This window comes from Ranitomeya imitator, chromosome 6 (assembly GCF_032444005.1).
Source record: "Ranitomeya imitator isolate aRanImi1 chromosome 6, aRanImi1.pri, whole genome shotgun sequence".
NCBI lineage: Eukaryota > Metazoa > Chordata > Amphibia > Anura > Dendrobatidae > Ranitomeya > Ranitomeya imitator.
In genome coordinates, this window is record NC_091287.1 from 478,635,401 (window position 1) to 478,651,035 (window position 15,635).

The 15,635-nt window shown below is 42.6% G+C and overlaps 1 protein-coding gene across 2 annotated transcripts in view; it reads right to left on the reverse strand.

Annotated features, from left to right (window-relative positions):
* Window positions 1–15,635, reverse strand: part of CNGB3 (cyclic nucleotide gated channel subunit beta 3) — a 249,308-nt gene that overhangs the window by 131,897 nt on the left and 101,776 nt on the right. For both annotated transcript variants that reach the window (XM_069731577.1, XM_069731576.1), the window contains 3 exons: window positions 12,115–12,333; window positions 9,305–9,513; window positions 6,391–6,441 (listed from right to left, as the gene is read on the reverse strand). In XM_069731577.1, the coding sequence (XP_069587678.1) occupies window positions 6,391–6,441; window positions 9,305–9,513; window positions 12,115–12,333 (479 nt within the window). The remainder of the gene's footprint in view (window positions 1–6,390; window positions 6,442–9,304; window positions 9,514–12,114; window positions 12,334–15,635) is intronic.

A 15,635-nucleotide genomic window follows, 5' to 3' on the forward strand; every position in this document is an offset into this window, starting at 1 on the left:
TAAAATGATTTTTTCAGGGAGAATTTAGAAAACAAATAAAACAAAAAAAGGCTTTCTATGGCCCACTGAGTGAGACATGACGCACACAGGAGTCAGGAGTGGCACACAAGCCCAGAGGCCAATATTTATCTCCCACTTTTTTTTTTTTGTTCCAGGGAAAATTTATAAACCCAATAAAAAAAATAATAAATAGGCTTTCTATGGCCCACTATCTGAGAGACAGAGAGAGATGGCACGCTTAGGACTGGCACACAAGCCCAAAGGCCAATATTAATCTCCCTTTTTTTTTGTAAGGGAGAATTTATAAAACCAAAAAAAAAAAAATAAATAGGCTTTCTATGGCCCACTATTTGTGAGAGAGATGGCACGCTCAGGACTGGCACACAAGCCCAGAGGCCAATATTAATCTCCCACTTTTTTTTTTTTTCCAGGGAAAATTTATAAACCCAATAAAAAATAAAAAAAATAAATAGGCTTTCTATGGCCCACTATCTGAGAGAGAGAGAGATGGCACGCTCAGGACTGGCACACAAGCCCAAAGGCCAATATTAATCTCCCACTGATTGATTTATTGATTTTTTCAGGTAGAATTTAGAACCCAAATAAAGCAAAAAAAAAAAAAAAAAGGGCTTTCTATGGCCCACTGAGTGAGTGATGATGCACACAGGAGTCAGGAGTGGCACACAAGCCCTGAGGCCAATATTTTTCTCCCACTGATTGATGTAGTGATTTTTTCAGGTAGATTTTAGAACCAAAATTAAGCAAAAAAATAAATAGGCTTTCTATGGCCCACTGAGTGAGTGATGATGCACACAGGAGTCAAGAGTGGCACACAAGCCCTGAGGCCAATATTTTTCTCCCACTGATTGATGTAGTGATTTTTTCAGGTAGATTTTATAACCCAAATCAAGCAAAAAAATAAATAGGCTTTCTATGGCCCACTGAGTGAGAGATGACACAGACAGGGATGGCACTCTAGCAGAAATGTCAATCTTAATCTCCCACAAAAAAAAAAAAAAAAATAGGGAGTGTCCTTCAATTACTATCTCCCTGCAGTAATCTCAGCCAGGTATGGCAGGCAGCAATAAGGAGTGGACTGATGCACAAATTAAATAAAAAGTGTGTACAAACCAAAAAGATAGCTGTGCAGAAAGGAAGGAACAAGAGGATTTGTGCTTTGAAAAAAGCAGTTGGTTTGCACAGCGGCGTACACACAGCAATGCAGCTATCAGGGAGCCTTCTAGGGCAGCCCAATGAGCTACAGCGCTGAGGGGGAAAAAAAAAAAAATGTAGCTTCCACTGTCCCTGCACACCGAAGGTGGTGTTGGGCAGTGGAAATCGCTACAGCACAAGCGGTTTGGTGGTTAATGGACCCTGCCTAACGCTATCCCTGCTTCTGACGAAGCGGCAGCAACCTCTCCCTAAGCTCAGATCAGCAGCAGTAACATGGCGGTCGGCGGGAACTCCCCTTTATAGCCCCTGTGACGCCGCAGACAGCAAGCCAATCACTGCAATGCCCTTCTCTAAGATGGTGGGGACCAGGACCTATGTCATCACGCTGCCCACACTCTGCGTTTACCTTCATTGGCTGAGAAATGGCGCTTTTCGCGTCATTGAAACGCGACTTTGGCGCGAAAGTCGCGTACCGCATGGCCGACCCCGCACAGGGGTCGGATCGGGTTTCATGAAACCCGACTTTGCCAAAAGTCGGCGACTTTTGAAAATGAACGACCCGTTTCGCTCAACCCTACCGGGCACAAGTCCCACAGGACTGCACAAAAGAACGCACATCCCGCGACAAGGAAGGCCACCAAAAAGACCTAGCAACCAAATCTCTGGTACCAAAAATCCCAGGATGACCGGCCAACACAGAACAATGGACCTCAGAAATTACCTTACTTGTCCATCTATCAGGAACAAACAGCTTCTCCACAGGACAGCGGTCAGGTTTATCAGCCTGAAACTCCCGAAGCGCCCGCCGCAAATCAGGGGAGATGACAGACAGAATCACCCCTTCCCTAAGAATGCCCACCGGCTCCAGGACTCCAGGAGAATCCGGCAAAAAACTCCTAGAGAGGGCATCCGCTTTAACATTCTTAGATTCTGGAAGATATGAGACCACAAAATCAAAACGGGAGAAAAACAGGGACCACCGAGCCTGTCTAGGGTTCAGCCACTTGGCTGACTCAAGGTAAATCAGATTCTTATGATCGGTCAAGACCACTATGCGGTGCTTGGTTCCCTCAAGCCAATGTCGCCACTCCTCAAATGCCCACTTCATAGCCAACAACTCCCGATTGCCGACATCATAATTGCATTCCGCAGGCGAAAACTTTCGGGAAAAGAAGGCACATGGCTTCATCAAGGAACCATCAGAATTCCTCTGTGACAAAACAGCCCCTGCCCCAATCTCAGAAGCGTCAACCTCAACCTGAAAGGGAAGAGAAACATCCGGCTGACGCAAGACAGGGGCAGAAGTAAATCGGTGTTTAAGCTCCTGAAAGGCCTCAACAGCCTCAGAGGACCAATTAGTCACATCAGCGCCTTTTTTCATCAGGGGTTTAACCACACTAGAGAAGTTGGCATTGAAACGGCGATAAAAATTAGCAAAGCCCAAAAATTTCTGAAGGCTCTTCACAGATGTGGGTTGAATCCAGTCATGAATGGCTTGGACCTTAACAGGATCCATTTCTATAGACGAAGGAGAAAAAATAAACCCCAAAAAAGAGACCTTCTGAGGTCCAAACAGACACTTAGACCCCTTCACAAATAGAGCATTATCACGAAGGATCTGGAACACCATCCTGACCTGCTTCACATGAGACTCCGAATCATTGGAAAAAATCAAAATATCATCCAAATACACAATCAAGAATTTATCAAGATAATTGTGGAAAATATCATGCATAAAGGACTGAAATACAGAAGGAGCATTAGAAAGCCAGAAAGGCATCATCAGGTATTCAAAATGGCCTTCGGGCGTATTGAATGCAGTTTTCCATTCTTCACCCTGTTTAATACGAACAAGATTATATGCCCCTCGAAGGTCAATCTTGGTAAACCAACTAGCCCCCTTAATCCTAGCAAACAAATCAGAGGGCAAAGGTAAAGGGTATTAGAATTTGACCGTGATCTAATTAAGAAGGCGATAATCAATACAGGGTCTTAAGGAGCCATCCTTCTTGGCAACAAAAAAGAATCCCGCTTCCAATGTTGACGAAGACGACCGAATATGCCCCTTCTCTAAAGACTCCTTAACATAGCTCCGCATGGCGGCATGCTCTGGCACAGACAGATTGAAAAGTCGGCTCTTAGGGAACTTACAGCCAGGAATCAAGTCAATAGCACAATCACAGTCCCTATGTGGAGGAAGGGAACTGGACTTGGGCTCATCGAATACATCCTGGAAATCTGACAAAAATTCAGGAACATCAGAAGAGGGGGAAGAGGAAATTGACATTAAAGTAACGTCACTATGTACCCCTTGACAAACCCAACTAGTCACAGACATTGATTTACAATCCAGCACTGGATTGTGTACTTGTAACCATGGAAAACCCAGTACAACAACATCATGTAAATTATGCAACACCAGAAAACGGCAATCTTCCTGATGTGCAGGAGCAATGCACATAGTCAGCTGAGTCCAATACTGAGGTTTATTCTTGGCCAATGGTGTAGCATCAATACCCCTCAAGGGTATGGGACTCTGCAAAGGCTGCAAAGAAAAACCACAGCACCTAGCGAATTCTAAGTCCATTAAGTTCAGAGCAGCGCCTGAATCCACAAATGCCATGACGGAAAAAGATGACAATGAGCAAATCAGGGTCACAGACAGGAGAAACTTAGGCTGCACAGTACTAATTGTAACAGACCTAACGACCCTCTTAATACGCCTAGGGCAATCAGAAATAGCATGAGCAGAATCACCACAGTAAAAACACAGCCCATTCTGATGTCTGTATCCCCTCTGTTCCGCTCTAGTCAAAATCCTATCACATTGCATGGGCCCAGAACTCTGCCCAGAGGACACTGCCATATGGTGCACCGCTTTGCGCTCGCGCAGGCGCCGATCAATCTGAATGGCCAGAGACATAGATTCGCTCAAACCTACAGGCGTGGGAAACCCCACCATAACGTCTTTAAGGGCTTCAGAAAGACCCTTTCTGAAAATTGCTGCCAGAGCGTCCTCATTCCATTTTGTGAGCACAGACCATTTTCTAAATTTCTGGCAGTATAATTCTGCCGCTTCCTGACCCTAACACAGGGCCAATAGTGTTTTCTCAGCATGCTCTACAGAGTTAGGTTCGTCATACAATAATCCGAGCGATTGAAAGAATGCATCTATATTGAGCAATGCTGGATCCCCTGACTCAAGAGAGAATGCCCAGTCCTGAGGGTCGCCACGCAGCAGAGAAATAACTATCTTTACTTGCTGAATGGGGTCACCAGAGGAACGGGGTTTCAGGGCAAAAAACAATTTGCAGTTGTTTTTAAAGTTCAAAAACTTAGATCTATCCCCGTAAAACAAATCCGGAGTAGGAATTCTAGGCTCTAAGGCCGGAGTCTGAACAACATAATCTTGAATACTCTATACTCTTGCAGCAAGCTGATCCACACGAGAAAACAACCCCTGAACATCCATGCCTGCATTTAAATCCCGAATCACCCAGAGATTAAGAGGAAGGAAAAAGACAAAACAAACTAAAGAAAAAAAAATGGCTCAGAACTCTTTTTCTTTTCCTTCTTTTGAGATGCATTCAGCTTATTTTTGGCCAGTTGTACTGTTATGGTCTGGTGATTAAGGAACGACATGCGACTAGCTCTGAGCAGGTGGTAACTATACTGACCGCAGTCCCTAAGCTCAACGCAACACTAGAAGTAGCCGTGGGATGATCCTAACTCTGCCTAGGCATCTCGTCACAGCCTAAGAGCTAACTACCCCTAAAGATAGAAGCAGGAAAACTATCTTGCCTCAGAGAAAATCCCCAAAGGATAGATTAGCCCCCCCACATGTAATGACTGTGAGAGGAGAAGGAAATGACATACGTAGTATGAAACAAGATTTAGCACAGGAGGCCACTTCTAGCTAGAAAGAAATAGTACAGGACAGAACGCTGTGCGGTCAGTAAAAAACTAGAAAAAGTCCACCGCAGAGAAATTCAAAAATCTCCACACCTGACTAAAGGTGTGGAGGGCAAACTCTGCTGCCCAGAGCTTCCAGCTTAGCTGAATAGATCCATACTGATAAGGTGGACAAATGAGCAAAACAAAGAAAGTGCTGAAAAACAAAGTCCACAACAAGTGAACTGCAAAAGGACAAGCAAGGACTTAGCTTTGCAGAACTGGTCAGAGTGTCAGGAAAATCCTAAGAGCAAAGACTCCAGGCTGGAACAATTGACAACTGGAATTGAATGAGGGATAAAGCCAGACTAATATAGCCGAGCCAGAAAGACGATCAGTGAAAACAGCTGCAGAAGCTAACTCCAAGAAGCAGCCACACCACTCAAAACCACAGGAGGGAGCCCAAGAGCAGAACTCACAAAAATGCTACTTACATCCACCGAGCCCAAGAGCAGAATTCACAGCACCCACTGACCATAAAAGCTTACATTCTACAGAAGAGAGATGACCCTGCTGATCATATGAGCTTACACTCTACAGGAGAGAGAGACTTAGGCCACATTAATACATTCAGTATTTGGTCAGTATTTTACTTCAGTATTTGTAAGGCAAAACCAGGAGTGGGTGATAAATACAGAAGTGGTGCACATGTTTCTGTTATACTTTTCCTCTGATTGTTCCACTCTTGGTTTTGGCTTACAAATACTGATGTAAAATACTGGCAAAATACTGAACATGTGAATGTTGCCTTACACAGTGACTCTGGATATAGAAAACGACTCTGCTGCACAAACTGAACCACTGATCTGTGATGTCCCAGGTACTGACCACTACTGTACAAGGTATGATAATATATCAGATGTCATAGCTTCAAAGCATTAATACTTTAGCAGTGTGGGATATAGAACAAGTTTTTCTTTGTCTAAAACCGTGAATTTCAGAAAAATTCAACCCAAACTCAATCCTCCTCACATCGATAAATTCAGCTCTAATCAGAATGTCTTTTGACAAATGTACTTTAGTTCTTAAGTGACATCACATCACTGTTAGGTTTTCATTAGTTTTTGGTGGGTGCTACATTTGTTGGGGTCAAGTTCTCTACTTCTTTTTGGCAGGTTCTTATTTATCTTTGAGAAATAGACTATTGCAGACCTAAACCCTCATCTCCACATGTGCTCCATATTAGCTGCATTGGATCGTGGCTGGCTCTATGATAAGTGCACCCTCCACCCTACATACATTTCTTAGTGACATTAAATTACTTACCCGAAACTTTGCAGATTCCCAGTAGTTTTTCTTTGTTTGTATTCTCTCTGTCTAAATAGAAAAGTAAGTTTTTATTATACATAGAGCTGAACAAAAAAAATTAATATGACTGTGGTCCAGTGGCCACTTTGGTAGCCTGCAGCCACTGCCCTGCTTCCCTGCAAGCCTCCTACTACCTGTTGGTATCCCTACTACCTGTTGGTATTACCTTTTCTGATTAAGGCTTGGATTGATGCCATCGTTGCTGTGAGGTGCACACATAATGTTGTGTCCTGCCTGGTATAAAAAACAAGCGCTGGCTATATCAGCAGGTAGGAAGAGGTGCACTGTGATCTGGTCCAGACTCAGGCCATAGAGTATTGAAGGGTTCGCTGGACTAAGATCCTGATAATCTCTTTGCCCAACGCTCCTTATGCATGACGTCAATGAGTGATAAGTCAACCATAATAAATGTACACCTGTTTAATGGAGCTTAGTAAGATGAAGGCTATAAGATTTCCTTTTTATATATTTTCCTGGATGTACTAGACATATACAGTACCACAGGATGGTTTTGAGTGAAGGTAGCAGTGTCAGCAATATTAGAAACTATGGTGTCAATTAACCAAGACTGCTGTAGCGCAAACTCGTCTTGACAGAGTACACGGCACCAAATTCATTAAGAGGCACAGGCCACTTAAAGTATTTGACACCTTTAGTAAGTGGTGTGTGCCTCCATGTGCTATGCCAGAGATGTCGCCAAGGTCAGCAGATTTGATGAATTTGACAAGGAGCTTGGCTAAGCTCTGACCACCACCAGCTTCTCCAGAGATCTAACCATTTTGGCAGAGCTGATCTAAAGAGACATGAAAATGACACAACTATGCGCTGCGCAAATACAGTATTTTACTGCTTTTCAAAGCTTTTTGTGGCCTAAAAACTTTGATGAATTGGCCTCATTGTCTTCTCAAATGTGGATACTACTGCAGGGTGGGCACTGGATTCAACTGAATGAAATAATATAGTTGAATACTATAGACAGCTCCTGGGCTAAGATTATGTTCGGACTTGGTTTGTGATCGCTACGGCCAATCCAGCTATGATATTCCCTATTTGCAAAAAAGGATTATGTTGTTACAGATTTTACATTTGGACCCAGAAACTGTACCACCTGGGTTCCTTTATTTCTAAATATGAAGGAACATTACACTAGGGGGGTGTAAACACAACTCCATTTTTATTGCACCACTATGGTGGTGCTTTTAATCTAAGGTGCCTGACCCTAGTCTTATGCTTACGTGCTGCCATCTTCACCTTCTATTGTTACCACTTTGGTCAGTCTTAAGCAGATTGTCACCTGCCTGATCGCTCCAGTGTTTGTTACAGTGAGCCAGAGGTCATTCTTCTTCAATGCAAGTCTGTGAGAGCTTCATTCTGGCTCTCATAGATTTGCATTGAGAGCTTGTGACCGTTACCTCTGACTTCCAGACAGTCGGATGTTGCCGTCACAAGATGGTGCCACGGGACTGGAGCGGTGTCGATAGAAGATGAAGACTGTGGCGGGTGAGTATAAGACTATGAGGAGAATAATGGTATGCACTCAGATCAAGAATAATAATTCGAGGTGCTGGTAAGACAGACCAGGAGGCCCAAACAGTCATATATCAAAAATTACCGCACACTCTAGGCACGGGAGTGCCGCTCCACCACTCTACCCCATGAGAAACTTAGGACCTTACAGGTCTACTACCCCAGGGCCAGCAGGAGCCCTTGGACCCACTTGTCCATTATCCCCTGTCATTCTAGTGGGCAACTTTACACAGCCTTTTCAGGACAATGCAGTACGCTTAATCCGGCTACTTCTCCCAGGGCATGTGGAATTGCCACCTCCCGTATACCCTATTGGACCATACCTGATATCACTGCACAAGGACACCTTAGGACTACTGTGTACTAAACTGTACTATTTGGGGCACACAATCGGCCTACAGCCTATTCCAGTATCTAGCAGTTGATCACCTCGACACTGGAGCGCCCCCCTAGGACATTTCAGTGACAGGACTTGTACTACAAAATTTGCCTTCCTGCCTTTCCCTCCTCTTTACCATATGTGCGCATACCTCCGGAAGCCAAGTAACCCTATGAAAAAGACCCTGGTGGGTCGAAACGTTGGGTTTGGTCTGATTTGAACACATTTGTTCCTACTTTTTCTGCGGCTATTTCTTCCTTTTTTTTGTTATAATAAATTGGTTCAAAACATTTTTCAGCATATCCAGTCTGAGTATAAGACTATGGGCAGGCACTTCAGATTGGTGGCACCACTCTGGCACTGGAAACAAATACATACTCTGGAGAGGTGCTTCAAGACTGGCATTTCACCATGTACTAAACATTTTCAAAGACACATGCCTACTCTGCAGGAGCGCACATAACATTGGCTCCTGTGCAGTTGCACAGGGGCCCAAAAGGTAAAGGGACCAACGTCTACCTCCACATCAGCACGTAAAGGAATGAACTACAAAGGGCCTCCACACTGCACTTGTACAGGGGCCTCTTCTATCTCTGCCCACCTCTGCTACTTCAGCTATTTACTGGCGTAAATTTGCATTCAAATGTTTGTCAATTATCAGTAAGAGAGACCTTACCTCCCATTACTAAACACCACCATTTCCTCTTGGTACTTTTAAATAAGTGACAAGAGAAGCACAAAACAGCTAAATTTGTGCAAAAGTGAAGCACACCTACTGTAAATTTACCCCCCCCCCCCCCCCCCAAAATAGTGGAGTCATTGTTCAATGTCCCCCAATAATCTCATGTTCTGACAAATATTGGTTTTGCCACACACATTCAAGAAACTCCATGAAGTATTATCTGAATATTGAAGATTTATTGTAGACGAAGTCATCTTGACATGTTTATGGGATGTCGTACTTACTACTATGTCACCTCCTTTTATGAATTGGAGACGTGGTTGGAACACGAACATATCCAAAAGGTAGCAAATATCACAGGAGTAGTCAATGATCATCCAGTACAGCAGATTGTCAGCGTTTTGCATAGGAAACACGCATCGTAGAGTAATAAACCAGCAGTTCCAGTTGAATGACAATGCGACAATAAGCAGCCAGAGGAGATATAATCGATCTAGGAGAGAATACAATGCTCATCTACAACATGGCACTGATGAGATTGATTGATTAATTAATTAATTAACAGTTTCTGGCCTTGTCAGTGCGGATAACAATGCGCTTCACAGGTATGTACATATGGCAGATTTGTTGCGGAAATGTCTGTATTGTCTTTTCGTCTGAATGGGGTTTTTGCAAAAAGCAATGTATATCCATGTATGAAATGGATTTTTAGGTGCAGATAAAATAGTGGTAACCTAAGAGATTGCTCCATAACATATTTTCAGGAGTGCAAGGCTTCCCTGCCTTGCAGCTTCTTGCTTGCCAAGGGGGCAATGCACTGATGCTTAATTTACAGTTTTTAACAGTGGTTCTGTCTCGCTGCTGCCTCGAACTGAGCCCTCCCGATATTGCTATGTGAGGCATCACAGGAGCACAGTAGCCCTGAACACAGAGCTATTATTCCAGCAGTCCTGGACAGCTTCAGTGCAGCACTTACTAGCTCAATTGGAAGGAACTTGTAAGCAGTGCACTTTGCATATTTGGCAGTGACCAGTTTCCTAATAAAAAAAATGACTCCATTATTGAGAACTGAATGGAATTTTAATAATGTAATTTAATAAAGTGAATAGCAAAGTTGTAGTATAAGAAAATTTGTAGATACAGTTGGCCCCATCCAATATATATATATATGTTTTCCAATCTGGGTCTTAGGCAATCCACCCAACTGTGCACCAACAAGGCTTGTGGAGGTATCAAGCAGCTTTGTTCAAAGTAATGATAAAAGTTTTTAGATCCAGCAAAGCAAATTAAAAGCTATTATTTTGTGACATCATTAAAATAGTAGCATGGTCATAGACCAATAATTGACACATTTCGAGTCAGCCAGGCTCGAATCGCATCAAACGTTTTCTATACCAATGCTGCTATTTTAATGAAGTCACAATAAAGATTTTTTTGCATTTCATTAGCTTTGCTGTATTAAAATACCCGCATCATTACTTTAAATTGGAATTGTTTTTGTTTTTACAAACACTTTGTAATTTTACTCATCTTAGGAGATGGGATTAACCCAGTGTGATAAGCAATAGAGTCCAGCAACAAATGTCAAAATTACCCAAACTCAGACCCAAGCCATTTTATTGAATTTGAGAATTATAATATTTTGCTAAAATATTATTAACAGAAGGATGCCATGTTGATAGATATCAGAAAAAGGGGACCAACCTGATCATAGGAGCAATGGCTCGTTAGCTTGGCTGTGTTCCTGCTCCATAACACTGGGTTCTTTCTGGATCTATTTATGCTTATGGTTTCATAGACATATAACGTTTTTTTTCTGTTGGATTTTGTACAGCTCCAACAACAAACAAATATTACATGCTTAATTACTTCTCAATGCAAGGAGGAATTTCCCCCATATTTATTGGTTCAATGGGAGAAACACTCCATATGGCTTCCATTGAGGCTTGTACAGAAAGTTTTACCATTTTTGCCATTCCAGTAAAGTACCCCTAGAGCTGGTATGTTTATTATTGGCATTGCATTGAATATAAGCTTGGAAAAATGTGTACTGGGTGTAGCATTATCAAGAACAATACACAAGTAGGATGAATAGTAGTATTGTGAGTTAATAGAGCGAAATTGGCCACATAGTATGTCTACAACCTTCTTGCTCATAACTTTATTAGATTTACATGTCTACAAGTATATAGTATCTTCCAAATAGCAACACCAGGATGTAATCCAATTACCAATTAGTGGGTATCTGAGACTATATGTTGTATGCCGTTAGTTTAATATTTTTAGCTTCATTAGGGCTAAAAATTAGGATGAAGCATTTCATTGCGAAACGCACGTCGGGTGTGGTGGGTCTCCAGGAGCGCTCCGTAGGTAACTATTATACTATTTACACTTGTATTTACCCTGACTATTATTATTCATATTATCCTTTGCATGTATGTTCATGGTCACTTGGCACAAATATTATGTATTAGGATTTAGTTGTTACCATACTTGGAGTGTTTCTTCCTGGATAGCCCACCTTTCTTCTTGTGCTGTGGTTTTATCTATCACTGTTTATTTTTAAAATTTGATAATAAAGTTTACTTGTTTTTATTGGCGTTGTATGAAGGATGATTTCTTTGGTGTTTTCATTAGGGCGGATGCAGACGGCCGTAGATTCTCTAATCCGAGAGAATTGAGACGATTATGCAAATTACACTATGATCAATCTCTGATCAGAGTTTCAGCATAGTGTGAACCGATTCTCTCGGAGAAGATGAAGACAATTTTTTTTCTATCTTCTCCAATGTGTCAGTCTGTGGAAATCGGACTGCACTCAGATGTTATCCGAGTGTGGGCCGATGTCTCCCTGAATCCAGTGACTTGCATGACTGAGTGCAATGTGAATATCAGGTCAAACTCTGGCATGCAGCATTTTTTTTTTCCTTGGACAGTCTTCAAAAAAAATCAAACATTTTTCCAAATGCAATTCAATGTTTTGTCGGGTCACACTCAGACCAAAAATATGCTTGTAAGCACTATTAAACCAATATCTATTTATAGGACCTCTACAGTGAAAATCATTTCCAAGCCCTGAGATATCAACGCTCACCTGTATAGGCATCAATGGAGTCAGGAATCTTCAGCTTTTTAATGTACTTTTGAATTGGTCGTCTCTTGAACTTGCAGCAGAGCATATCACAGTCATGTTCTTCCTCTGCTTCTTGTGTTGCCTTCTCAGCATCCTTATCTTTTTCAGCTTTTTCTTCTTCTTTTGGAGGTGGAGGTGGTGGTGGTGGAGGCGGGGGTGCTGCAGGTTTTTTAACTGGAGCTGAAAGTGGAACATCAAATGCAGCAGCATACACGAGTCCTACACCCTAAATAATCTGGTCTTCTTGTCATATGGATTTCTTCCCATAGACTACTTACAGAAGGCAAGTTGGTTTTCATAACACATTTCATCTTAACCTATCCTGACCATATGTAATCCAAAAAGAGACACCCAACAGCCCCATGTGTAGGAAAAATCTATGGGCACCCCTGGATAAGGGTTAGTGTACACTAAGTATTTAAATTCAGGCGCCTCAGGAAACGCTGGTGTTTATTTTCCTGCTGCGTCTTTTTGGTTGTTTCTGGAATGTTTTTTTCTATGGTTTTTAGCTGTCAACTTTTTTTTAGGGGGACCTTCCCATGCTTTTTGTGACTTTTTTTTTTTACTGTCATTGCAAAAGTTTTTTTTAACTCCATTGAATAATGAAGAAACCTCTGGCATTTTTTTTAAACAAGAAGGATGACAAAATGCATCAAATAACATCCTGAAATCTTCCGGGGATTATTTGAGTTTGCCCATTTAATGGTGTTATCTCAGACTATCATATTTTTTTTTTACTATGGGCCTAAAAACGAACAGGCAGGTAGTTGATAACAGAGGCAACTACGTGCCTGTTCTCCTGTACCAACCACTCCTGCCGGCGATTCAGCTGCTCCACATCACACAGAGGAGTTCTTTTTCTTTCTGGCTGCTCTGTCATGGGGAGTCTGCTGTCCATCAGCATGATGTCGGCAGTCACACCCTGTCAACAGAGCATAGTGCAAGAAAAGCTACTCTGTCGATGTGGGGTCAATGGAAGCCAATGAATTGCCATCAGGAGCAGTCTGAAACCACTCTGCTGGCAGAGATTGGAGCCGAGCACAGCAGGAAACTGCCTCTGCCTTTTAGTTCTAAGGCAAATAGCAAAAAATAATTAATCTTAGATAACCCCTTTAACTGGTATGGTAAAGTACTGAGTGTCATCTGAGCAGAAAAAGCCAGAAGAGTGGTCAGTTCACTTCTTTCAACAACTTGGGAGTTTTTAGAAACCCAAAAGAGACTTTCATAAGCCTGAACATATGCATAGGAAGTGGTTTTTACATAGAAATGCATATGTTCATTCTTTTAAGAGTTTTTCAGGCGGTTTCCAAAGAGGAATCCACCTAATAAAGACATTGTGTGCATATACCCTAATGACGGAAGAAAAGACCAGCACTCGCATTGTGTATATTACAGTCATTAACGTTTTATTCCCATTTGCTTAGAATTCACCATTGATGCGATTTAGCTCCAGCCGAGACTTTTTCAAAATTATATAATTAAATGAACATTTACACGATATTTCAATTTAAGCTTCAGTCATAGTAAAATGTTCTGTACCTTAGGGCAGGAGCAGATAACAGTATGTTTCCATCTGAGAAAATCGGTCCGGTTATGCTAATCACACTCTGATCAGAGTTTGATTAGGATGGGATCCATTTTTCTCAGAAGAAATGTGCTCAGTGATACTTGGATACCACTTGAGTATTTGGGTGCTTGGATGTGCTCGGCACTCGACGAACATGAACCGGTGTTCGGATGCAGCGTCGGACTGGAGTACCTTGGGCCCACCAGAGAAAAATCATTCTTGGGGCCCACCACGCAGTTTAAAAATACCACTCAGGATAGATCCTATGTACCACACCACACACGAGAACTGACAGATCCTCTATATACTACACCACACAGGAGAGCTGACAGATCCTCTATATACTACACCACACACGAGAACTGACAGATCCTCTATATACTACACCACACAGGAGAGCTGACAGATCCTCTATATACTACACCACACGGGAGAGCTGACAGATCCTCTATATACACTACACCACACAGGAGAGCTGACATATCCTCTATATACTACACCACACAGGAGAGCTGACAGATCCTCTATATACTACACCACACAGGAGAGCTGACAGATCCTCTATATACACTACACCACACAGGAGAGCTGACAGATCCTCTATATACTACACCACACAGGAGAGCTGACAGATCCTCTATATACTACACCACACAGGAGAGCTGACAGATCCTCTATATACACTACACCACACAGGAGAGCTGACAGATCCTCTATATACTACACCACACAGGAGAGCTGACAGATCCTCTATATACTACACCACACAGGAGAGCTGACAGATCCTCTATATACACTACACCACACAGGAGAGCTGACAGATCCTCTATATACTACACCACACACGAGAACTGACAGATCCTCTATATACTACACCACACAGGAGAGCTGACAGATCCTCTATATACTACACCACACGGGAGAGCTGACAGATCCTCTATATACACTACACCACACAGGAGAGCTGACATATCCTCTATATACTACACCACACAGGAGAGCTGACAGATCCTCTATATACTACACCACACAGGAGAGCTGACAGATCCTCTATATACACTACACCACACAGGAGAGCTGACAGATCCTCTATATACTACACCACACAGGAGAGCTGACAGATCCTCTATATACTACACCACACAGGAGAGCTGACAGATCCTCTATATACACTACACCACACAGGAGAGCTGACAGATCCTCTATATACTACACCACACAGGAGAGCTGACAGATCCTCTATATACTACACCACACAGGAGAGCTGACAGATCCTCTATATACTACACCACACAGGAGAGCTGACAGATCCTCTATATACTACACCACACGGGAGAGCTGACAGATCCTCTATATACTGCACCACACAGGAGAGCTGACAGATCCTCTATATACTACACCACACAGGAGAGCTGACAGATCCTCTATATACTACACCACACGGGAGAGCTGACAGATCTTCTATATAGTACACCACACGGGAGAGCTGACAGATCCTCTATATACTGCACCACACAGGAGAGCCGACAGATCCTCTATATACTACACCACACAGGAGAGCTGACAGATCCTCTATATACTACACCACACAGGAGAGCTGACAGATCCTCTATATACTACACCACACGGGAGAGCTGACAGATCCTCTATATACTACACCACACGGGAGAGCTAACAGATCCTCTATATACTACACCACACGGGAGCGCTGACAGATCCTCTATATACTACACCACACGGGAGAACTGACAGATCCTCTATATACTACACCACACAGGAGAGCTGACAGATCCTCTATATACTACACCACACAGGAGAGCTGACAGATCCTCTATATACTACACCACACAGGAGAGCTGACAGATCCTCTATATACTACACCACACGGGAGAGCTGACAGATCCTCTATATACTA